Source organism: Pantherophis guttatus, chromosome 14 (assembly GCF_059756535.1).
Source record: "Pantherophis guttatus breed Tessera chromosome 14, ASM5975653v1, whole genome shotgun sequence".
Classification (NCBI taxonomy): domain Eukaryota; kingdom Metazoa; phylum Chordata; class Lepidosauria; order Squamata; family Colubridae; genus Pantherophis; species Pantherophis guttatus.
The window spans coordinates 4,631,053-4,655,822 of record NC_142076.1 but is presented as its reverse complement, the minus strand read 5'-3'; the positions used below and the strand labels follow the sequence as shown (position 1 = coordinate 4,655,822).

Here is a 24,770-nt window from a genome sequence, read left to right as displayed (position 1 = left end):
AAAAATGATCCATTTTATTTATTTATTAATTATTTATTATTCATATTTCTATGCCGCCCACTCTCCGAGGACTCTGGGCGGCTTACACCAAAGACAGTATACTAAATAGCATATTGCCCCCAACAATCTGGGTCCTCATTTTACCCACCTCGGAAGGATGGAAGGCTGAGTCAACCTTGAGCCGGTGAGATTTGATCTGCTGATCTGCTGAACTAGCAGTCAGCTGAAGTAGCGGCAGTACTGCACCCTAACCACTGCGCCACCTCGGCTCATATTTTTTTGATTTGTTATACGAACACGGCAGTGGTGGGTTGCCCCTGGTTCGGACTGGCCCCGCCCACTGCCCCGGATGTCATCATCGGCGATCTGAGCAACGATCGCGTTGTGAACCGGTAGTAAAGATAAGTAGAACACACCCCTGGAACAGGGCTGGTATATCTTTTGTGAAGCTGATCACATCAGTGGTGGGTTTCAAAATTTTTTACTACCGGTTCTGTGAGTGTGGCTTGGTGGGTGTGGCTTGGTGGGCGTGGCAGGGGAAGGATACTGCAAAATCCCCATTTCCTCCCGATCAGCTGGGACTCGGGAGGCAGAGAATAGATGGAAGCGGGGCCAAGTCCAGAAGAAAAGCAAAATTAAGCTTTTCTTTTATTCCTCCAATGACTCTTCTTTTTCCTTTTTTCGAAGAGAGTTCCTCAGTCGTTAATGGCAGCGCCAGAGCTAACGCACTGGTTGTTTACCCGCCCGTTGCCTTGATCCTTTCCAATTAATTGAGTCCATGATTAAATAAAGCGTGAGTCATATCTTGGTTAGTTGTGTTTTTTTTTTTAAGGCTGAAGGTTTCAGAGAGCTCAGGCCTCCCTTCCTCAATAAATCCCTTTCTCAAACTCTGTTTTTGAGACGTTGAAATGTTTCCATCGCGACAACTAATTCAAGTTTCTTTCAAATTATTTTCATAAGTAATAAAACAATTTGTTTTTTATTGGAGCCTGTCAAGAGTCGGCACTGGGTTTATTTTGAAAGAAACCAGCAATGACTGAGGGTTGGAACGCCATTAAGGACGTTTCTGGATGGTTCCCAAAAGGCTTCACGCAACCACAGTCAAAACAGAGTTTATGGCTTCAGGTTGTATAGACACATTTACACAATTAAAACATAAATTAAGAGTAGAAGCAGAGGAGAAGAGGGCCTTACACCAGAAGCGAATGAAATGTTTCATTCCCCTGCCGTCCCCTTGACTTCTGCCCAATGCAACACCCTTCTTGGCAAACTGGCGAGGGAGTTGCAGTCACACAATACAACTTGGGTTCGCCTGGATTCTGCCCCATGGCAAAGGGCATGCAGGGAGGAGATGGCTCCTGGAGGAAAGCTCTAGAAGTAAGCTCACAAAGACCTCTTTTACTCAATGGGACTTCTTCTTCTTGTGCCCTATCCATCATCGGACATTGGCCATCATACTGGCGATCCTATTTTTATCAACAGCCGCACGAAAAAGTGCTGCTGAGTTTTGTCCAAACCATGGATAAAAGAGCTGGAGAAGCTTCTTGGATGAGAAGCGAAACATCATTAAAGAAAAACTAGAAAGTCCAGTTGCCTCTTGAAAAGGAAATGACAGGGGAAAAAATTGCTATGAAACCCAAACTATTTTTATTGGGAATTATAAAAGAGAAGATTAGGAAAAAAAATTATTACCTTATACTTCACAGAATTACAGCAGCCAGAATTTCATTTGCACAAAATTGGAAACACAGATTTGCCCAACAAATATGATGATCATAAAAAAGGTGCTAGAATGTGCAGAAGCAGATAAATTAACAATGGAACTAAAAGACCGAGAGGAAACAATTTATTATGAGACATGGAATAGATGGTATAACTGGTTGGAGAAAGAATCCAAAATTAATGTATAAATGTATAAACGTAAGAGAAGATATTCAGGGGTGAAATGCTCCCGGTTCGGACTGGATCGCCCAATCCGGTAGCGATGGAGGCGGGTGGTTCGGAGAACCTGTAGCAAAAATCCCTGCGCCCCATGCCCAGCTGAGCCGCGCAATCATCAGAGGCTGGTTTTTTTACTTTTAAAAGCATTTTTTCTACCACCTCTTCGCCCAAAAAATGCTTTTAAAAGTAAAAAAAAAAAAGCCTCTGATGATCGGGCGGCTCAGCTGGGATCGTCAAAGGCTTTTAAAAGAAAAAAAACAGTTTTTTCTTTTAAATGCCTCTGACGATCCAAGCTGAGTTGCCTGATTGGCAGAGGCTTTTAAAAAAATCTCTGCCGATCAGGCAACTCAGCTGGGATCGTCAGAGCCTTTTGAAAGCATTTTTTTACAACCTCTTCGCTGAAGAGGTTGTAGAAAAAATGGTTTTAAAAGTTTTAAAAAAAAATTGGCCACGCCTACCCAGTCACATTACCCCACCACCACCACCAAGCCACGCCCACAGAACCGGTAGTAACAAATTTTAGATTTTACCACTGAAGATATTAGAGAGGAGCGAAATAGTTATTGTGCAATAGATAGGTATAAATTGTAGTGAATATAGAAATTAGTAAGTAATATATAAAATGTATGTGTATATAGTTGATTAAAAGATAAAATAGATATTATCAAAGATGCCGGTATCGGAAAGCTGTAAAAATGTAACAATGGTTGTTACAGATGTAAATGTTGAATAAAAATTATTTTAATAAAAAAGAAAAAACACTTTTGGGACAGCCATGACCTGGATGACTGAGACTCTCCGTAGACATTTGCCTAATAAATACCTTACAAATCAAGTGGAATATTGACATTAAACTCCATCGCCCCTCCCCCCGCCCCCCCGGAGCTGAGGTTCTGCCAATAAAAGTCATGGTGAATGAAGTAAAGAACAGTAAATAATCAATAAACAGAAGTGTTTATCCTCCAACTGCCAAAGAATAACACTGGGACTAATTCTTCTTCATTAAGACTCCTTTGGGAAAGAAAGTCAGTGACTAATTGCCGTCCAGCCATTAAATGTTAATTAAACAGCAATAAGAGGAATCTATTTAGTGGCAGGCCATTACGAACTGCTACTGAAGACAATTTCTCTTTTCAGAGCCGAGCAGATCCTGGATTGTAACTTAGGAAACACCGTAGATGTGTAAACATCCATTTTCAACAAAGAGAAGTCCTGCTTTTGAGCCTCAGAGATTTGGATTGGTTTGTTCTTAAAACCTTTATTGGCCGACTATCCCCCAGATGATTTTGCCACGGGCTCCCCATGGAATCACAGCTCAGTAACTTAGGGATGTGCATGTCATACAAAAACCCAAACTGCATTTTGAAAAATAGCATCAGCCAGTGAAAATTCGGTTAGAGGAAGGATCGAAACGGTAGCGAGGTTTCTACGCCCATGACTTCGGTTATGTTATCACAGGTTTTCTCCTTCGCTCAAGGGGGAACAAAAAAAGCACAAAAGGATAAGTTTTAATAGGAGAGAATATACCCTACGTAGCTCAGAGTTGAAGCGAAGAATTGTTGGCCGAGGTTGGTTGCTTGCAGATGTTTCATTATCCAACTAGAGCAGGGGTCTCCAACCTTGGCCACTTTAAGGCTTGTGGACTTCAAATCCCAGAGTTCCTCAGCCAGCTTTGGCTGAGGAACTCTGGGATTTGAAGTCCACAAGCCTTAAAGTGGCCAAGTTTGGAGACCCCTGAACTAGAGAACATCAACTAGCTAACATCGATGTCTGATTCTTGACTAAAAGAATCTGGCTTGTTTTGGCGAGATACCCAGAGGTTTCTGTCTGCGCATGGGACAAACCAAATCGCAGGCACAGCCCCTCAATCTGCATGATTCCACCACATCAGATTGTCACAATAAGATCACTTTCAAGAGCTTTTTATGAATTAGCAGCGTAAGGTAGATCAAAAACTCTCCCCTATCCCTTTTGGGGAGGAGTTATCAGGGTTCCAAGTAACATACTCATATCAAACAAAACTCTGAGGCAGGCAATTTCCTCAAATAGGTTTATGGGATGTGTCATATTGGCACAGGCTGGTGGAAAACCAACTCTGAATATTCCCGCGGTTTTCCACCTAATTAAAAGTGAAAGTTTGTCACTTTCTCAAAAAAAAATCAGTGACATGGTCCAAACAGGATACTGTCCAGTTGCTAGGTTACCCCAGTCCCCTCCTTCCGAGCACCTGCAGGAATGTCCTTGGTTCCCATGAGAAAGAATTTTGTTTTGGCTACAACTATCCCAACTATAAAAAGGGAAGCGGTGGCTCAGTGGCTAAGACGCTGAGCTAGTCGATCGAAAGGTCGGCAGTTCGAATCCCTAGTGCTGCGTAACGGGGTGAGCTCCCGTTCTTTGTCCCAGCTTCTGCCAGCCTAGCAGTTCGAAAGCACGTAAAAAATGCAAGTAGAAAAATAGGAGCCACCTTTGGTGGGACGGTAACAGCGTTTCGTGCGCCTTTGGCGTTTAGTCATTCCGGCCACATGACCACGGAGACGTCTTCAGACAGCGCTGGCTGTTCGGCTTTGAAACGGAGATGAGCAGCACCCCCTAGAGTCGGGAACGACTAGCACCTATGTTCGAGGGGAACCTTTACCTTTACTTTATCCCAACTATCTTTATTCCCCCCTCCCTATCCCTCTTCTCTGGTGTGTCAGCACTGAAATTTCAAAATGGCCTCAGTCAGGCCAGCTTCAGGGTTGACAAGGAGGCTTGCTTGCCAGGGGCCTCTGTGGCTGGATCAAATTAAAGCTGGGTGGTGTGACTGCATCATCATTTGGCTATCCTGTCCATCAGTCAACTATCATTTCTGGACCTGACACATACCAAGAGAATCTGCAACCCAACATTTGTTACCTTTTGATTCACACATGTTAAGCCAGATTTATCAGGAAAAAAATCCAGGAGATAAATTTCAGAATGTAGTAAATTTTTTTTAACCTTACTACAGGTTTTTGGTGTACAGGTAATCCTCGATTTACCACAGTTCGTTTAGTGACTGTTCGACATTACAATGGCACTGAATAAAGTGACTTATGACCATTTTTCATACTTATGACCGTTGAAACATCCCCATGACAAATTCATCAAAATTCAGATGCTTGGGTCATGTGATCATCTTTTGAGACTTTCTGACAAGCAAAGTCAATGGGACAGCCACTTAATAACAACTGCAGTGATTCACTGAAGAAACATGGCAAGGAAAGTTGTAAAATGGGGCAAAACTCACTTAACAAATGTCTCACTTAGCGACATAAATTCCGGGCTCCATTGTGGTCGTAAATCGAGGACTACCCATTATTTAGCAGATGAGGGAACCAAGCCTTCTTTTTAGAATCCAGAAAAAGGTTAAATCTAAATCTATCATCAGCTGAAGATCTGAAGAGCCCAAAGCAAGGAGCCTCTCTATGCTCTCACCTGGAAGAGGATCTGAAGAATGCCATGGGCCATGCACATGCGCCGCCCTAGGAAGACAAAGAAGGGCACAACCAGCTCAATGAAATGGTTGAAGAGGGTCTCAAATGCATGGAACCACCAAGGCGTCCGATGCATGAAATAGGCCACAGGATTGGGAACAGGCTGGGTCTGGAAGAGAGAAAACAAGAAGTTAGCAATAGCAAAAGTATTTAGACTTCTATACCGCTTCACACTGCCTTTACAGCCCTCTCCAAGCCGTTTACAGAGTCAGCCTATTTTCCCCCAATAATCTGGGTCCTCATTTTACCCACCTCGGAAGGATGGAAGGCTGAGTCAACCTTGAGCTGGTCAGGATCAAACTGCTGGCAGTCAGCAGAGTTAGTCTGCAATAACCACTGGAAGGCGAAGGAAGGAAGGGCAATAGCACTTAGACTTAACCGCTTCACAGTGCTTTACAGCCCTCTCTAAGAGGTTTACAGAGTCAGCATTTCGTACCCAACAATTTATCCACCGGTCAGGATCGAACTGCTGGCAATGGGCAGTCAGCCTGGAATACTGCATTCTAACCACTGAACAACCACGGAGAGACAGAGAGAGAGAGATAGGGAGGTAGGGAGATAGGTAAGATAGATAGACAGATAAGATAGATCGAGAGATGATAGATCAGTGTTTCTCAACCTTGGTAGCTTGAAGATGGGTGGACTTCAACTCCCAGAATCCCCCAGCCAGCAGCGCTGGCTGGGGGATTCTGGGAGTTGAAGTCCACCCATCTTCAAGCTACCAAGGTTGAGAAACACTGTGATAGATAAAGAGATGCTAGAGAGATAAATAGCAATAGTACTTAGACTTATATAGCGCTTCATAGTGCTTTTACAGCTCTCTTCAAGTGGTTTATAGAGTCAGCCTCTTGCCCCCAACAATCTGGGTCCTCATTTGACCCACCTCGGAAAGGATGGAAGGATGAGTCAACCGTTAAAAGTCTTGCTTAGCAACATCAATTTTGGGCTCGATTATGGTCCTAAATCGACAAAGAAATAGAGAGACAAGCAGCAGAGAAACCGGGAGCCAAATAACAAAGGCTGAGGCTGTAGGCAATTTTAGCGCATCGAACACAAATTATACTTCTAAACTTTTTTTCCAATCTTCTGACAGCAAAGCAAAAGTAGGTTGAAAAGACCAATGATAATTGGAAGAGACGCAGCACATCTTTAAACGGTTTGCAGCAGAAAGGCGGGGGGGGGGGGGAAGAAAAGCAGAAACAACGCGAGGGAAGAGCATGCGCAAGAGGAACGGCTTCCCCTCCCTCTCCCGAACACTGGAACTAATGCAGCGCCTTTATTAGCATAGCTGGAATTAATCATCTTGTTGCTTTCTATTGGTTTTGGGCTGGATGGAATTCCCTCGGGACAAAAGACCGCATCCTTCCTTCCGCTGACAGAGGGGCAGGACGGAACAAGCTGAAGGATCATGGAGCACTGCCGAGGCCTTGCACTCGGGGTCAGGGACAGGGGCTGCCGGCCCCCCCACTCCCAGCCCCGACGTGGACTGGTTTGAGTTAGCCTCTGAGGGCGGCTGGGCCAAAGTGTGTGTGTGAGAGAGAGAGGGGTGGGGAGAGAGAGAAAGAAAGAGAGAAAGTGAGAGAAAGAAAGAAAAAAAGAAGAGAGAGAGAGAGAAAGTGAGAGAGGGAGGGAGGGAGGGAGAGAGAGAGAGAAGGAGAAAATGAGAAAGAAAGAGAGAGAGAGAGAAAGAGAAAGTGAGAGAAAGAAAGAAAGAAAGGGAGGGAGAGGGAGGGAGGGAGAGCAAGAGAGAAAAATGAGAAAGATAGAAAGAGAGAGAGAGAGAAAGAGAGAGAGGGAGGGAAAGAGAGAGACAAAGTGAGAGAAAGTGAGAGAAAGAAAAAAGAAAGAGAAAGGGAGGGAGGGAGGGAGAGTGAGTGAGGGAGGGAGGGAGAGCGAGAGAAAAATGAGAAAGAGAGAAAGAGAGAGAGAGAGAAAGAGAGAGTGAGAAAAAGAAAGAAAAAAGAAAGAGAGAGCAAGAGAGCAAGAGAAAATGAGAAAGAGAGAGAGAGAGAGAGATAGGGAAAGAGGGAGAGAGAGGGAGGGAGGGAGGGGGAGAGAGAGAAAGAGAGAGAGAGAAAGACAAAATATGTGGGCTTGGTGCTGCTTTACTCAAAGCACAGAAAGGATACACAGAAGATGCACCCAACCAATAAGGAGAAAATACATTCTAAATTACCCGGAGCTCAGCCAATGTGTTTCTTTCTCTTCCCAAATCACTTGTGTTTTTGCTCTAATGTGACAGCCCCTCAAGTAGTAGAAGATAATTGTCACCCCTAATCCTACTCTTTGTTAGACTAGACATAACCTAGTTCTGTCAACTGTTCATCATACCATTTAGTCTCCAGCCCAGAGTCTTAGCATCTTCTTTGGTCAAGGCCAAAACTGAAGACGGTATTCCAAGCATGGTTTTACCGAAGAAGCACAAAGCAGCCTTAAGACTTCACATGATCTTGATGGAGGGGTGAAAGGCTACCGGTTCGGGAAAACCGGTAGTAAAAAAAAAGCTACCGGTTCCTCTGAACCGGTATTTCCAACAATCAGCTGTGCAGCAGGGTTTAGCTTTGCTAGAAAGCAGGACAGCTGATCCTCCCCCCTCGCTTCTACTTACCTTCCCAAGCCTCCTTTTGGTGCGCACTGCCCATGCTGCATGCATTTAGCACATGGCATGAAGGCGTGGCCAGTGAACCGGTAGCAAACCGGTTCGGATTTTACCACTGTGTTGACGCTATCCCTCCATTGACTGGCCTTGTTGGCAGCTGCCGCACACTGCTGGCCTGTACTTAAGTGATGGTCCACTAGGACACCTCTTAAACTATTATAGGATTGAATAACCGAGTTGGAAGGGACCTTGGAGGTCTTCTAGTCCAACCCCCTGCTTAGGCAGGAAACCCTACACCACTTCAGACAAATGGTTATCCACCATCTTCTTAAAAACTTCCAGTGTTGGAGGATTCACAACTTCTGGAGGCAAGTTGTTCCACTAATTAATTGTTCTAACTATCAGGAATTTTCTCCTTAGTTCTAGGTCGCTTCTCTCCTTGATTAGTTTCCATCCATTGCTTCTTGTCCTGCCCTCTGGTGCTTTGGAGAATAGATTGACCCCCTCTTCTTTGTGGCAGCCCCTGAGATATTGGAACACTGCTATGCTGTCACCCCTGGTCCTTCTAAACTAGACATACCCAGTTCCAGCAACTGTTCTTCATATGTTTTAGCCTCCAGTCCCCTAATCCTCATTGAAGGATAGTGGGGAAGGAATCTGCAAGGAATACAAATCCTTGCATTCCCCACTATCCTGTCAGAACTTTGTTTTTGGAAGACATTTTGCTTCTCATCCAAGAAGCTTCTTTAGCTCTGACAGGATAGTGGGGAATGGAAGGATTTTTATTCCTTGCAGATTCCTTCCCCACTATCTTCACTGTCAGAGCTGAAGAAGCTTCTTGGATGAGAAGCAAAACGTCTTCAAAGAAGAAAAGCAAGAAAGTCCAGTTGCCTCCTGAAAAAACACCTTTGGGACAACCATGACCTGGATGGTTGAGAATCTCTACAGACTTTTAACCATGTCTAATGCCACTGAAGTATTTGAGACAGCATATTTTAACATGCAAAAGGAATGTTAACATGCAATTTACCTTATTTGCAGTGATTTGCATCATTTACATACTGGCATTGCACAAATGATGCCATTAATAGAAATGATACCAATTTGTAACTTAATTTAAGAATAGAACTTATTCCCCTGTTGTGTCTATTAAATCAAGATTTCCCTGTGTCTGGACTGAACCTTAATGGAGTAATTGAGGGTGTTTCAGCCAGCATGACTCAGTCCATGCTGGAACTAAAAGAATTACCAACAACATGGAACTTGGAATGGAAGATCTTGGTAACTGAGAGAGCCTCCCCCCAATTCTTCCCACACCACAGGCTGATTTTCTTGCAGTGCCCCATGATGGGCCTCCCCAGTGTTCCCCCCTTATCGGGAAGATTTCAGAGGGCGCTGCAATATGGCTCCCATTAAGCCTTGAATGTCAAGAAAACCATATACATGATTAGCATCTAGATCAAGTAGGAGCTATAGAAAACAGTGTTCCCACAGTCCCAGATGTTGCCAAAACAGGAACAGCAGTGTTTCCCATGGCTCATTCTCTTCCCCATATGCAGTGGTGAAAGATAGGTGGGTGGGAGGGAAGGAGGGCAGGGGTACTGTGGAGTGGAGTGGAGTGGAGTGGAGTGGAATGGAATGGAATGGAATGGAATGGAATGGAATGGAATAGAATAGAATAGAATAGAATAGAATAGAATAGAATAGAATAGAATAGAATAGAATAGAATAGAATAGAATAGAATAGAATAGAATAGAATGCAATGCAATGGAATAGTGGCATGGCATGGAATGGAATAGTGGCATGGAGTGGAGTGGAGAGTGGAGTGGAGTGGAGTGGAGTGGAGTGGAGTGGAGTGGAATGGAATGGAATGGAATGGAATGGAATAGAATAGCATAGAATAGAATGCAATGCAATGCAATGCAATGCAATGCAATGCAACAGAATAGTGGTGTGGCATGGAATGGAATAGTGGCATGGAGTGGAGTGGGGAGTGGAGAGTGGAGTGGAATGGAGTGGAATGGAATGGAATGGAATGGAATAGAATAGAATAGAATAGAATAGAATGCAATGCAATGGAATAGTGGCATGGAGTGGAGTGGAGAGTGGAGTGGAGTGGAGTGGAGTGGAGTGGAGTGGAATGGAATGGAATGGAATGGAATGGAATGGAATAGAATAGAATAGAATAGAATAGAATAGAATAGAATAGAATAGAATAGAATAGAATAGAATAGAATAGAATAGAATGTGCATTTAAAATAGTGATGATACCTTGGGTTTAAAATCATCAACAATAAGTACATCTTTACTGGATAATTCTACTGTACGCTCACTTGATTTTGAATATGGGAATGTGCTTGAATGTCATCAAAGTTTCATACAATCTGAAGGTTGTACAGAATCTGAATTACTTCCCTACTTCTATGACAAGCTCATGAACAGAGCATAGCTACCTCCAAAACCTTGGGTGTAGATCCTACATCCCCGTCACAACCTAAAAGGATCACTTTGATTCCACAGCCATAATTAAATTCCACTGTGGCCAGGATTGAATTTGCATCCTAGCCAATTTCTATAAATTGTTTTATGAGCATGTATGTTTGTGATTGTGAGAGACATTTAAGACACATGGACAGACAGGACAGGGAGCAAAATCTATCCTGCTATCCCTTTTTTCCCAACACTCCTTCATTATTTTCCTCCAACAAAAATTAAAAGTAATCGAAAAGTGCCCCCCTTCTTTGTTGTCTAACTCTAATCTGCCATCACTTTATAGGTGGATCCACAGCTACCATAATAGCAATAGCATTTAGGCTTACATACCGCTTCACAGTGCTTTACAGCCCTCTCTAAGCGGGTTACAGAGTCAGCCTCTTGCCACCAACAATCTTTGTTTTCATTTTACACACCTTGGAAGGATGGGAGGCTGAGTCAACCTTGAGTTGGTCAGAATCGAACTCCTGGCAGCGAGATGGATTAGATTGCAATACTGCATTCTAACCACTGCACAGCATAGAAGGGAGGGAGGGAGGGAGGGAGGGAGGGAGGGAGGGAGGGAAGGAAGGAAGGAAGGAAGGAAGGAAGGAAGGAAGGAAGGAAGGAAGGAAGGAACATGGCAGTAGAACTTAGACTTATACACTGCTTCACAGTGCTTTGCAGCCCTCTAAGTGGTTTACAGAGTCAGTCTATTGTCCCCAACCATCTGGGTCCTCATTTTACTGACCTCGGAAGGATGGAGGGCTGAGTCAACCCTGAGCTGGTCAGGATCAAACTCCTGGCAGTAGGCAGAGTCAGCCTGCAATACGGCCTTCCAACCACTGCGCCATCACGGCTCATCTAATGGCCAAGAAGTGACTCCCACCCAGATCCTTCTGTTGTTGGCTTCACTTCCTCTGTTCCTCTGACAAGGTGGAAAGGAAACTGAACCTGTTGCATTACATAACACCCTATTTCAGGGGTGGGCAAATGTGGCTCTTTTACAACCTGTGGACTTCAACTCCCAGAATTCCTGAGATAGCCAAGCTGTCTCAGGAATTCCGGGAGTTGAAGTCCACAGGTTGTAAAAGAGTCACATTTGCCCACCCCTGCCTTATTTCAATTCAAAGAGAGTGGATGCTGGACAATTTTCCCTCCTTCCTGGGGATACTATGTTGGTTTCCAATCAGATGAGTTCTAATACAGGGGTCTCCAACCTTGGCAACTTTAAGACTTGTGGACTTCAACTCCCAGAATTCCTCAGCCAGCAAAGCTGGCTGAGGAATTCTGGGAGTTGAAATCCACAAGTCTTAAAGTTGCCAAGGTTGGAGACCCCTGTTCTAATATATCCTAATTTTGCTAGCCACTTTAGTGTTTTTGTTCATTTTTAGTGCTATATATTGTTTTCTGCAGCATTGTGCATGGTTGATGATTTTTGTTGCGTTGCCCAAAATCATACAATTTGATCTGGGCATAAAAATGCTCTATAATATCATTATTTTTCAACCTCAGCAACTTGAAGATGTGTCAGCCGTGCTGGCTGGGGAATTCTAGGGTTTGAAGTCCACACTTCTCCACGATGCTGAGGTTGAGAAACACTGCTCCAAATAAATACATAAACATCACTGGCATAGAAGGATGGCTGAAGTATGCCATGTTTATGCCAATTGCAACCCATCTTCTACCAGCTCTTGACTGCCTTCCCAATGTGTTCCATGCCATCTTCCCACTCAATTTATTGACACAGTTAGTACAGAAAAAGCTTTGGCAGCCCTTGCTTTGAACAGAGAAACGGCCTTACAAATATCACCTATTTATTCTGGGCATTCCTGGGGGAAGCAGTTCTAAAATTACACCAGGAACCATGGATCCTTTTAGGCTATTTATTTATTCAGAATCCTTGCAAAACATTGAAGTGTTGGCTATAGCTCTGAGATGTTATGACTCCGTTCTGCTGTGATCCCCTCCCAGCTTCACCCCATTAACTAACACACCCCAAATTACAGTCGGGGGGGGGGGTTGTCTGTCAATTAATAGGCACCTCAAAGATCTAGGTCTATCTATCGCAGCACCATTGAGAGTGTCCTGACATACGGCATTCTTGCATGGTATGGGAGCAGCTCTGTAGCGGTCAAAAAAGCTCTACTGAGAATCATTAAAACTGCCCAGAATATCATCGGGCTCCAGCTATCAGCCCTGGATGACATCTTCGAATCTCTCTGTTTGAGGAAGTTGCATAACATTCTCAGAGACTCTTCCCATCCTGCTTACAATCTTTTTGGACTGTTGCCTTCTGGCAGAAGAGACAGAACAATTAAAACTCGGACCACACGTTTTCTGAATAGCTTTTATCCCAGAGCTATAATTGCACTCAACAATGAACTAAAGGGCCACCATCAGTGAGCTGTTGGAAGAGTATTACTTGGTCTGTTGTGTGGATGTTTGGGTGGTTTAGGGGTGGGGAATTTGTGGTGGGTGGGAATGTGTTTGGGGATTGTTATGTGTGTTGGACCTGGTCTTTGGGTGTTAACTGAATTTCGTTGTACGGGTATACTGTGTATACACGTACAATGACAGTAAAGTTATTTATTTATTTATTTAGGTGTCCTGGTGGACCACCGCTTGAATCTGAGCCAGCAGTGTGCTGCTGCGGTCAAAATAGTCAACTCACTCCTGGGTTGCATCAACAGAGCGATAGCATTAATGTCATGGGTTTCAGCTTTGGAAGCCATATTAACACCGGAAGCTTCCACGCTGCCACCTTCTTGCGCTAGGGAAAATAGGAGGGGTGGATCTAATAGAGGGTTTGTAGTTAGACATAATAGCATTCTTCCCTTCGGTCAAGGTCATGGTGTTCCTGCATCTGGAGGAGGACTGGTTGCAGTGATGGCTCAAGTTGGGACGGATGGTGATTGGGCCATGTGATGGACTGATGAGTGCAGGGGGCTGGATTTGGGATTTTGATTTATTGAGGGAAAACCTGGAACTCTCAGATTCAGGTTTTCCTAGATGTGCCAGTATACCTACAAAAAATAAATGGAAACTTTGAGAAAATGCCTGTCTCGGAGTTTTTGATTGGAGTTGGGTTGTTCTGGAATGCTGACATTGGGATTTTGTTGTTAGTTGCGAAGTCGTGTCCGACCCATCGCAACCCCATGGACAACATTCCTCCAGGCTTTCCTGTCCTCTACTATCCTCTGGAGTCCATTTAAGCTCATGCCGACTGCTTCAGTGATTCCATCCAGCCGCCTCGTTCTCTATCGTCTCCTTCTTCTTTTGCCCTCCATCGTTCCCAGCATTAGGCTCTTCTCCAGGGAGTCCTTCCTTCTCATTAGGTGGCCAAAGGATTTGAGTTTCCTCTTCAGGATCTGGCCTTCTAAAGAGCAGTCAGGGTTGATCTCCTCTAGGACTGACCAGTTGGATCGCCTTGCAGTCCAAGGGACTCGCAGGAGTCTTCTCCAGCACCAGAGTTCAAAGGCCTGTCATAGGATAGTACCACTCTATTCCACACTGGTAAGGCAACATTTGGGATATTGCATTCAATTCTGGTCACAACAACACAAGAAAGATGAGGAGACCCTAGAAAGAGTATTAAGAGAAGAGCAACTAAAATGATATAGGGTCTGCAGAATACATTGTACAAGAAATGGTTAAGGGAACAGGTATGCTTAGCTTGATGGAGAGAAGACTGAGGGATGACATGATAGACGCCTTCCAATAATTGAAGGGCTGCCACATGGAAGAGACGGTTGATTTATTCTCCACAGAGATGGAATAGCCTCTATCCTGGGGAACATTCTCCTATCTCCCCCCCCCCCGAGGATAGGACAAGCAGTAATGAGTGGAAGCTCATCAGAGGGAGATCCAATCTGGAAATAAGGAGAATTTTCCTGACAGTGAGAATGACTAAGCAAAGGAACATCTTTCCTCACAGACTTATGGGTGTTCCATTGCGGAGGCTTTCAATGTAAGTTTGGACAACCATTTTTCTCAGAAGGTATAGGAACTCCGGCCTTGGGCAGGGGGTTCATCTAGAAGACCTTCAAGATCCCTTCCAACCCTGTGATTCTACAGAGATGACTCCATTTTGCCAAGGTTTTAGAAGGACAAAGCATGGCAAAAGAAAGGCCACCCCATTGAAATGTCCTCCCAACATCTGTTCTGGAGGCAAATAGAAGAGTTTCCTCCCAACTACAGCTGGATCTACATTGGAAGGACCCACTGAACTTCTGGCCCAAGTTGTGCCTTCAATGAGGACACAAGGGTTCACATGGTAAACTCCCTATTTGGCAAAGTTATTTTAGGTGGGCCTATCCAAGTAGTGAGGGATGCAGTGGCTTAGTGGCTAAGATGCTGAGCTTGTTGATCAAAAGGTCGGCAGTTCATCGGTTCGAATCCCTAATGCCACGTAACGGGGTGAGCTCCCGTTACTTGTCCCAGCTTCTGCCAACCTAGTAGTTTGAAAGCACATAAAAAATGCCAGTAGAAAAATAGGGACCAGCTTTGGTGTTCCTTGTGCCTTTGGAGTTGAGTCATGCCAACTACATGAGCACGGAGACGTCTTCGGACAGCGCTGGCTCTTCGGCTTTGAAATGGAGATGAGCACCGTCCCCTAGAGTCGGGAATGACTAGCAATATGTGCGAGGGGAACTTTTACCTTTACTTTTATCGAAGTAGTACAGTATATTTCCTTGAATGTGGCAAAATCTGGTGATATTGTCTACAAAACTCATTGTGTGCCTTGATGGCCTCAATGCTGCAGTTATGTTTCTATTTTATTTATGTGAAATAAAAAGATTTTGTTTTGTTGATTTGCAGAATTCTGTTCAGGTACTAAGCCAAGAAACTACAGAAAAGGGAGCCCCAAAGTCTTCTGCAACTGTCAGAATCTATGGCACGGCCAGGAGTATTTATCATTTGTCCCCTATTTTGGTCACCACACTACAAAAACGATGCTGAGACTCTAGAAAGAGTGCAGAGAAGAGCAACCAGGATGATGAGGAGACTGAAGGGTAAAACACACGATGAACGTTTGCAGGAACTGGGCCTGGCTAGTCTAGTGAAGAGAAGGACCAGGGGAGACAGGATAGCCTCTTCCAATACTTGAGGGGCTGCCACAGAGAGGATGTGATCAAGCTATTTTCCAAAGCACCTGAAGGCCAGACAAGGAATAATGGATGGCAACTGAGCAAGGAGAGATTTAACCTGGAAATGAGAAATTTCTTGACAGTGAGAACAATCAACCCATGGAACAGAAGTTGCCTTCAGAAGTTGTGAGAACTTCATCACTGGAAGCTTTCAAGAAGAGACTGGACTGCTATATGTCAAAAATTGTGTAGGATCTGCTTGGGCGGGAGATTGGACTTGATGACCTACAAGATCAACTCTGTTAATCTGTATCTGTATCTGTTTTCAATGCTTCCACTCTAATATTAATACAAAAAAAAAGGAAAAAGACATTTTATGGTTCATCTGGAACAAAATAGCGATCAATCTAGGAGCAAGAGAACAGATCCAGTTCCCTTCACAGGGTTTTCCCCAGCCACTTTCAAAATCCGCCGGACAACCGTTTTCTCTCACTCTGAATTATTTTTTAACAGCTATAAACAAGATGCATGGAAAAAAACAGCCAAAGAATAACAGGGCCAAATATATATATATATATATATTTATATATCAAGGGGATTTATTTAAGGGAAGCTAACGGCTTGTGCCTCTGTTTACACTGCAGCAATTTGGGATCTGGATAATTTTCCCGCAGGAGTTCAGTCAAGAGATGGAGGAACAGCAGGTTCGTTCATAAAAGTTGTGTTTCACAAAGAGCAAATTGTACCGTTAGGAACTTGCTACCTTGTTCAACGCTGAATTCCCTGATCTGGAACACTGCTTAATTTTAAAGTCAACTTGCAAATGAAAGAAGCGGGCTGGGCTTGGCTGAGACAAGGAGCCGAATTAAAAACAAACACTAATTTTAAAGAGGCTTTTCATTCAAATCTAAGGTCATCTTTCTCAAATAAGGCCATTCCAACGGCTGCTGTTATATAAGCAAAGATTTTTTCAATGGAGTTGCTACCCATTTGTAATGTTCACGGGTTGGTTTTAATTTCAGAATTCTCGATACAGCAACACATGTTTTAAAAACCTAGATAAGTCTGTATGAACAGAGCTTGTCTTTGCGTATTTTAGCATACTCAGTGACTATGCAACATTGAAGGGGACTGGAAAAAAAACGAGGAAGAATGAAATGAAGCACCCGCAAAGAACAGGTGCTGCATTCAACTGCAAGATTTTTCTGGAATTCAAAGATGATTAGGAGGCTGGAGACAAGGAATAATGGATGGAAACTGAGCAAGGAGAGATTCAACCTGGAAATAAGGAGGAATTTCCTGACAGTGAGAACAATCAACCCGTGGAACAGAAGTTGCCTTTGAAAGTTGTGGGAGCTTCATCACTGGAGGCTTTCAAGAAGAGACTGGACTGCCATCTGTCAGAAATGGTGTAGAGTCCCCTGCTTGGGTGGGGGATTGGACTAGATGACCTACAAGGTCCCTTCCAACTCTGTCAATCTGTTAAAAAAAAACTTTGCTAAGCTTCGCTAACAAGATCATTTATGTTAGTGGCCACTCTGATTTTTTACTGTCCTTCCAACCATCCTACAAGGAATTTCTACGCATTACCCGTGACTAAGAAAATCAGCTTTTTTACAAGCATAGACTTATAACCTATTAAATACTTTGGCCTTTGTGAGTTTTCATTGAAGGCCATTATAGCAGGGGTCACCAATCTCTGGTCCGCAACATGTCAGAAACCGGGCCATGCAAACAAATAAAGCCCCATCCTATTGTGTTCCGCCAGCGGCCTGCGCGGATCGTGGCTAATCCCGACGAAGAGGAGGCTGGTGTGGTGTCGCGCCAGCAGCCTGCGCAGCCAGCGCTCGTGTCGGACAGCAAGGAGGCTGAAAAGGATGTGGTGCCAGAGACAGAGACTCAGCCAGGGCCTTCAGAACCTCCAGAGGTTCCTTCAAGTGGAGAGAGCGAAGTGGAGGAGCCTCTTCTCAATGCTCGAGCATGCAGGGCTGCCAAGAGGCAGGAGTGGCTACTCAGGAGGAGGAGGTCTACTCGAGAGTAGGGCTTGAGGATAATTGTCCACTCCCTTAGCCTATTTAAGCCGCACACAGCTAGTGCTTTCTTGCTGGAAACAACTCGTATTTATTATCAGAGTATTTTGGTTTATAGTATCTTGTTTTCTGGGCTGGTTGCCAACCTTTGCCGGTCTTGTTTATTCTTGCTACTTAATAAATTTGATAAGGACTGTTGGTGTGTGTCAATATCCTTGGAAATCCGGACCTGGGGCAGAACACATCCATGGGATGGAGGCAGCATGTGAAACCAGGGCCCCCCGGTCCCTGGTGCCCAAAAGCTTGGGGGGGGGTCTCTGCATTAAAGAAGAGTACAGGTAGCCGTTGACTTATGACTACAGTTGAGTCCAAAATTTCTGTTGCTAAGAGAATTTTGCCCCATTTTATGACATTTTTTGCCGCATTTCTTGTTAAGTGAATCACTGCAGATGTTAAATTAGTAAAATGGTTGTTAAGTGAATCTGATTGTCAGAAGGTTGCAAAAAAGTGATCACATGACCCCGGGATATTGCAATCGTCATAAATAAGAGTCAATTTCCAAGAGACTGAATTTTGATCATGTGACTAATGAGGATGCTACAATGGTTGTAAGAGTGAAAAAATGATCGTATTGTAAGTCACTTTTTTCAGGGCTGTTGTAACTTTGAATGGTCACTAAACAAACTGTTGTTAAGTCAAAGACTGGGTTAGGAAGGTGATGTAAGAACCACTGGCCCTTGTAAAACAGCGTAACCGAGCAAAACAAAATAATGACCAAAGAGCAAGTTTCAAATCATAAAAGAATGATTCACAAAATCCGAGGATCAAAACATTTGGCTGTTAAAATCTTGAACTTGTTTCTATGGTTGTTCTGTATCACAGAAGCTGGAAGGCCATCCAGCTGTACGGGTAGCAAGAATATAATTACCAGGCCCAATTGTATATTTCCCCAAGAAATTTCATGTCATGCTGCATAAGCCAAGTTATATTTTCCGGGTCCAATTTCCATAAATCAGCATGTTGCATAATTCTCATTCTTCCCCAACTGTTTGCAGGTAATGGCCTTTTTTTTTTCTCAGGAGGCTGGCCTGGAGACAAATGACTTTCTGAACCTCCATCAGGGGTGGAGCAAGGGGTTCTCTGCCCGGTTGCTGGGTGGGCGTGGCCATGGTGGGCGTGGCCTAGTCAGCCTCCTGAACCACAATGGAGGGGCATTTTTTGCCCTCCCCAGGCTCCCAAGGCTTTTCTTGAGCCTCCAGGAGGGCGAAAACAGCCTCCCCAGGCTCCGGAGGCCCTCTGGAGGCCAGAAACGTTCCTGAACTTCCGGTAGGCCCGTTTTTTGCCCTCCCCGAGCCTCTGCATATGCCCTGCACTTACCTGCATCCAAAACGGGCCCCGTGGGGACTCCTGGGAGGGGTGGGGCAGGGCCAGCCAGGAGTAGGATTTGGGGGTTCTCAGAACTGCACAGAATCTTAGCTAGAGGTTCTTCCGAACCCCTGCGAACCCCCAGCAGCCCACCCCTGCTCCTTGCCCTGACAGGCTCTTTATTAAAATACCACCTCAGTTCCTGTCTGACTTATAATTAAACCAAGGGCAAAATGTAAAACTGGCAAAATGAGCCTCTAAGGAAGTTCAAACAGTGCAAAGTTGAGTTTGCAATTAAAAGAAATACAGGCAATCCTCAACTTATAACAGTTTGCTTAGTGACCGTTTGAAGTTAACAACAGCAGTGAAAAAAGTGACTTACGACCGTTTTTCATACTTTATGACCATTGTAGCATCCCCAGGGTCACGTGATCCAAATTCAGAGGCTTGGCCACTGACCCATATTTATGACGGTTGCAGCGTCCCAGGGGTTACGTGATCCGTTTTTTTGCAACCTTCTGACAAGCAAAGTCAATGAGGAAGCCAGATTCGCTTAACAACCGTGTTACTCATTTAACAACTGCAGCGGTTCACTTAAAAACCTTGGCAAGAAAAGTCGTAAAATGGGGCAAAACTCCCTTAACACATTTCTCACTTAGCAACCTACATTTTGGGCTCAGTTGTGGTCATGAGTCAAGAACTACCTGTCGTTTAGTCAGGGAAATCTTTGGTATTCAAAATGTCTTGAAAATGAGTGGCGCTGTAGGAATTCAGAAGGGCCCGTAATGCGATCTGGTCTCGGAACTGAAATGCACGCAGCTCAGATTTGGTGGACAGAATTTCCAGATTTTGGAAGATGATTCATGACTATTAATGTGAAGCGACTGCAGTTAAATTCTTTAAACTATCCAGAAGCTGTTGTGGCCCGCCAGCGGCCTATGCGGATTGTTGCTGATCCTGATGACGAGGAGGCTGGTGTGGTGCTGCGCCAGCAGCCTGTGCAGCCGGCGCTCGAGTCGGACAGCGAGGAGGCTGAAGAAGATGTGGTGCCAGAGGCGGGGATTCAGTCAGGGCCTTCAGAACCTCCAGAGGCTCCTTTAAGTGAAGAGGATGAAGAGGAGGAGCCTCTTCTCAATGCACGGGCACGCAGAGCTGCCAAAAGGCAGGAGTGGTTCCTCAGGAGGAGGTCTCCTCGAGAGTAAGGCTTGGGGCTACTTGGCCACTCCCTTAGCCTACTTAAGAAAGAACGCAGCTGGTAACAAGCTGCAGGAAACAACTTTAGTTCGCCAACCATCGTGTTGGGATGTCTCTGCAACCTTGCTTCTGGGTTTTCTGCCAACTCCAGTAAGACTCTGACTATCTTATCTGTGGAATTCTGGCAGGCTGTTAAGAACGCTTATTAACAGCCGGCATTTGCTAAAACTGTGTTATTTGAGTAAACTAGGTTTTGTTCAGAGTTTGTGTGTGCTGTGTTCTTTGGGATCCATAGCTGGGGCAGAACAGAAGCACTGAAGGTAGCAAGGAAGAAAAAATGACTTTGTCATCCTTCGGAGAACATAGAAGGGCCATCTTGTGTTTTTGCGAGATCACACTTCATCCTACAGGTGTGGCTGGGAGTTGCGCAACTTGTCATTAACTGGCCAAAAAGTTAGAAACGGTAATAAAATGGCTGCTGTTTCTTTTTCTCAAATTTAGAACTTGCCACATAACACCCGTTGAGGAGACCTTTCTCCTCCCTAAAGACTGCATGAAGCATTTCCTTGCCACACAAGAGGAAAATAAACAGTCAGGCATGTGCTTTTTTTAAACACATACACACACAGAAACAAACACCACACACACATAACTGCTTGCAGAAAATGTTTGCACTGAACACCCACCAGGCGCTGGAGAATATTTTAAACCTGTTGATAAACTTGCATGTGCCAGCAAAGCAGAGGTAGTTTAAAACAATTTATTTTTTTTCTTTCTTTTTCTCTTACTTTCTCTCTTTCTTTCCTTTCTCTCCCTCCCTCCCTCCCTCCCTTTCTTTTTCTTTTTTCTTTCTTTCTTTTTCTTTCTCTCTCTCTCCCTTTTTCTTTTCTTTTTCTTTCTTTCTTTTCCCTTCCTCCCTCTTTCTCTCCCTTTCTTTTTTCTTTCTCTCCTTTCTTTCTCTCCTTTTCTTTCTTTCTTTCTTTCTTTCTCTCCCTCTTTCTTTTTTCTCCCTTTTTTCTTTCTTTCTTCCTCTCCTTTTCTTTCTTTCTTTTTCTCCCTCTTTTTCTTTCTCTTTCTTTCTCTCCCTCTTTTTCTTTTCTTTCTTTCTTTCTCTCCCTCTTGTTCTTTCTTTCTTCCTCACCCTCTTTTTCTTTCTTTCTTTCTTTCCCTCTTTCTTTTTCTCCCTCTCTTTCTTTCTTTCCCTCTTTTTCTTTCTTTCTTTCTTCCTCACCCTCTTTTTCTTTCTTTCTTTCTTTCTTTCTTTCTTTCTTTCTTTCTTTCTTTCTTTCTTTTCCTTCCTTCCTTCCTTCCTTCCTTTCTTTCACAATCTTTTGAAAGCAAAAGGACTGCATTGGTTAAGTTGAGGTTGAAGAATGTACCAGAATTCCCTCCCCCCATCCCGGGTTCTCCAGTTTAGACCACCAAATAAATTGGGCAGAATCACAACTCCAAGATGCTGGGAGTTTGACCCATTTAAAAGAAAAATAAACAAACACAGAAGACTGAAAGATCTTTATTCAAAGGCATCTATACATATGTGGATGGAAAAAAAATTCAAAACTGTCTGTTTCAACAGAGGGCTATTGAAATATTTTTGGACTACAACTCCCATCCCTTACAGTACAGGTAGTCCTCAACTTACAACAGTTCATTTAGTGACTGTTCAAAGTTACAACGGCACTGAAAAAAGTGACTTCTGACCATTTTTCACACTTACGACCAAGGGGTGGGTTCTACTTACCTTTACTACCGGTTCGCAACCAGAGGGGCCATTCACTATCCACCTGTGCCTTTACTCCTGAGTCGGCCCCTGTTCCTTAGCTGTTCCCTTCTTCTGGCAGCTCTGAGCATGCGCACATCGGGAACAGGCTTCAGCTGTTCTTCAGCCCCACTGATGTCCGACTCTGAAGGCAGCTGATAACTGTCGGACGGCCTTGGCCCCATCTCTGCCTCCGACGCAGAGCCCTCGTCAGAGCCTTCCCCAGACTCCAGAACTGGCCCATGTTCCACCCTAACCTCTTCACTGTCTGAGGCTGCCACCAGCTCTGCTGGCAGCTGGCAGGCCACAACAGCTCTGACGAGATGGGTGGCACATAAATTTAATAAGCAAACAAAGATTCCGCCAAGAAGTTCCATACCACCTTCTCGATTGAAATAAAGAACAGCACGGGATGGCTTGGAATCAGTCATTCTTTCTTTGCATCGGCCAGTCTGATCCACTGTATGTGGTCGTTATCAGTTGGGGAAAAGTTTCTGAGAAACTCACAAATCAAGTGATCTGCTTCTCTTCCACAACTGCCCAGCCTGTGCCCACTTCCATCCAGCAACCCACTGAAGGCAGTGTAGCTAGACTAGAAGCACAGAGGAATCCCTGCCATTATTTTAGGTTGTTAGCGTTACAATATAATATTTTTGTTGGCCAAGACACACAAGGAATTTGTCTCCGGTGCATAATTTTCAGTGTACATACAAACAACAAACAACAAAGTAATAGAATCATAAGATACCACTAGGAGAAAGTAATAGGAAAGATGAGAAGGATAATAGCAATACAGCCCAACTACATGGGTGAAGTCGAGTCGAGTCGAGTCGAGTCGAGTCGAGTCGAGTCGAGTCGAGTCGAATAGAATAGAATAGAATAGAATAGAATAGAATAGAATAGAATAGAATAGAATAGAATAGAATAGAAAATAGAACAGAACAGAATAGAACTGAACAGAATAACAGAGTTCAAAGGGACTCGTGGTGTGACCGGAACAATCTGGAACTGAACAAACTCAAAACCGTAGACTTTAGGAGAAACCCTTCCATACTTCCACCTCTCACAATACTAGACAACACAATATCAACAGTAGAGACCTTCAAATTTCTAGGTTCTACCATATCGCAAGATCTAAAATGGACATCCAACATCAAAAACATCATCAAAAAATGTTCTTTCTGAACCAACTCAGAAAGCTCAAACTGCCAAAGGAGCTGCTGATCCAGTTCTACAGAGGAACTATTGAGTCTGTCATCTGCACCCCTATAACTGTTTGGTTTGGCTCTGCAACCCAACAAGACAGACACAGACTTCAGAGGATAATTAAAACCGCAGAAAAAACAATGGCTACCAACCTGCCTTCCATTGAGGACCTGTATACTGCATGAGTCAAAAAGAGGGCTGTGAAAATATTTACACACCCCTCACATCCTGGACATAAACTGTTTCAACTCCTACCGTCAAAACGACACTATAGAGCACTGCACTCCAGAACAATTAGACACAAGGACAGTTTTTTCCCAAATGCCATCTCTCTGCTAAACAAATAATTCCCTCATCACTGTCAAACTATTCACTAAGTCTGCATTACTATTAGTCTTCTCATTGTTCCTATCACCCATCTCCTCCCACTTATGACTCTATGACTGTAACTGTTACTGTATCCTTACGATTTATATTGATATTGTTTCCTGATTGCTTATTTATTTTCTATGACTATTATTAAGTGTTGTACCTTATGATTCTTGATGAACGTATATTTTCTTTTATGTACATTGAGAGCATATGCACCAAGACAAATTCCTTGTGTGTCCAATCACACCTGGCCAATAAAACATTCTATTCTATTCTATTCTATTCTATTCTATTCTATTCTATTCTATTCTATTCTATTCTATTCTATTCTAGTCTATTCTAGTCTAGTCTAGTCTAGTCTAGTCTAGTCTAGTCTATTCTAGTCTAGTCTAGTCTAGTCTAGTCTAGTCTAGTCTAGTCTAAACCCAGCTCAAGCAGGAGACCCAATACCATTTCTGACTGATAGCTGTCCAATCTCTTCTTGAAAGCCTCCATTGATCAAACTCCCACAACTTCTGAAGGCAACTTCTGTTCCATGGGTTGATTGCTCTCACTGTCAGAAAATTTCTCCTTAATTCCAGATTGAATCTCTCCTTGTTCAGTTTCCATCCATGATTCCTTGTCTGGCCTTCAGGTGCTCTGGAAAACAGGTTGACCCCCTCCTCTCTGTGGCAGCCCCTCAAATATTGGAAGACTGCTGTCCTGTCTCCCCTGGTCCTTCTCTTCACTAGACTAGCCATGCCCAGTTCCTGCAACCGTTCATCATATGTTTTAGCCTCCAGTCCCCTCATCATCCTGGTTGCTCTCTGCACTTTTTCCAGAGGCTGCACATCTTTTTATAGTGTGATGACCAAAACTGGATGTAGTATTCTCGGTGTGGTCTTATTATGGCTTTATAGAGTGGTATTAGTACCTCACTTGATCTTGACTGTATCCCTCTGTTAATGCAATTTAGGATTGTATTGGCTTTTTTGTCCACTAAGACTCCAAGATCCCTCTTACAGTTACTGCTATTAAGCCTGGTTTCACCCAGTTCATATGTGTACATTTGGTTTTTCTTGTCTAAGTGTAAGACCTTACTTTTCTCTACATTAAATTTCATTTTGTTAGATAGTGTTCAAGTCTGTCAAGATCCATCTGGATCTTGAGCCTATCATCTAGAGCAGGGATGGCTAACCTCTTTGCCATCGCGTGCCAAAAGCGGGGGGAGCGCTTCCCACTGGAAG

General features: G+C 43.9%; 1 protein-coding gene across 4 annotated transcripts in view; it reads right to left on the bottom strand.

Annotated features, from left to right (window-relative positions):
* LMF1 (lipase maturation factor 1) overlaps positions 1-24,770 on the bottom strand; it is a 227,315-nt gene that overhangs the window by 54,382 nt on the left and 148,163 nt on the right. For all 4 annotated transcript variants that reach the window (XM_087878504.1, XM_087878506.1, XM_087878505.1 and 1 more), the window contains one exon: positions 5,398-5,565. In XM_087878504.1, the coding sequence (XP_087734630.1) occupies positions 5,398-5,565 (168 nt within the window). The remainder of the gene's footprint in view (positions 1-5,397; positions 5,566-24,770) is intronic.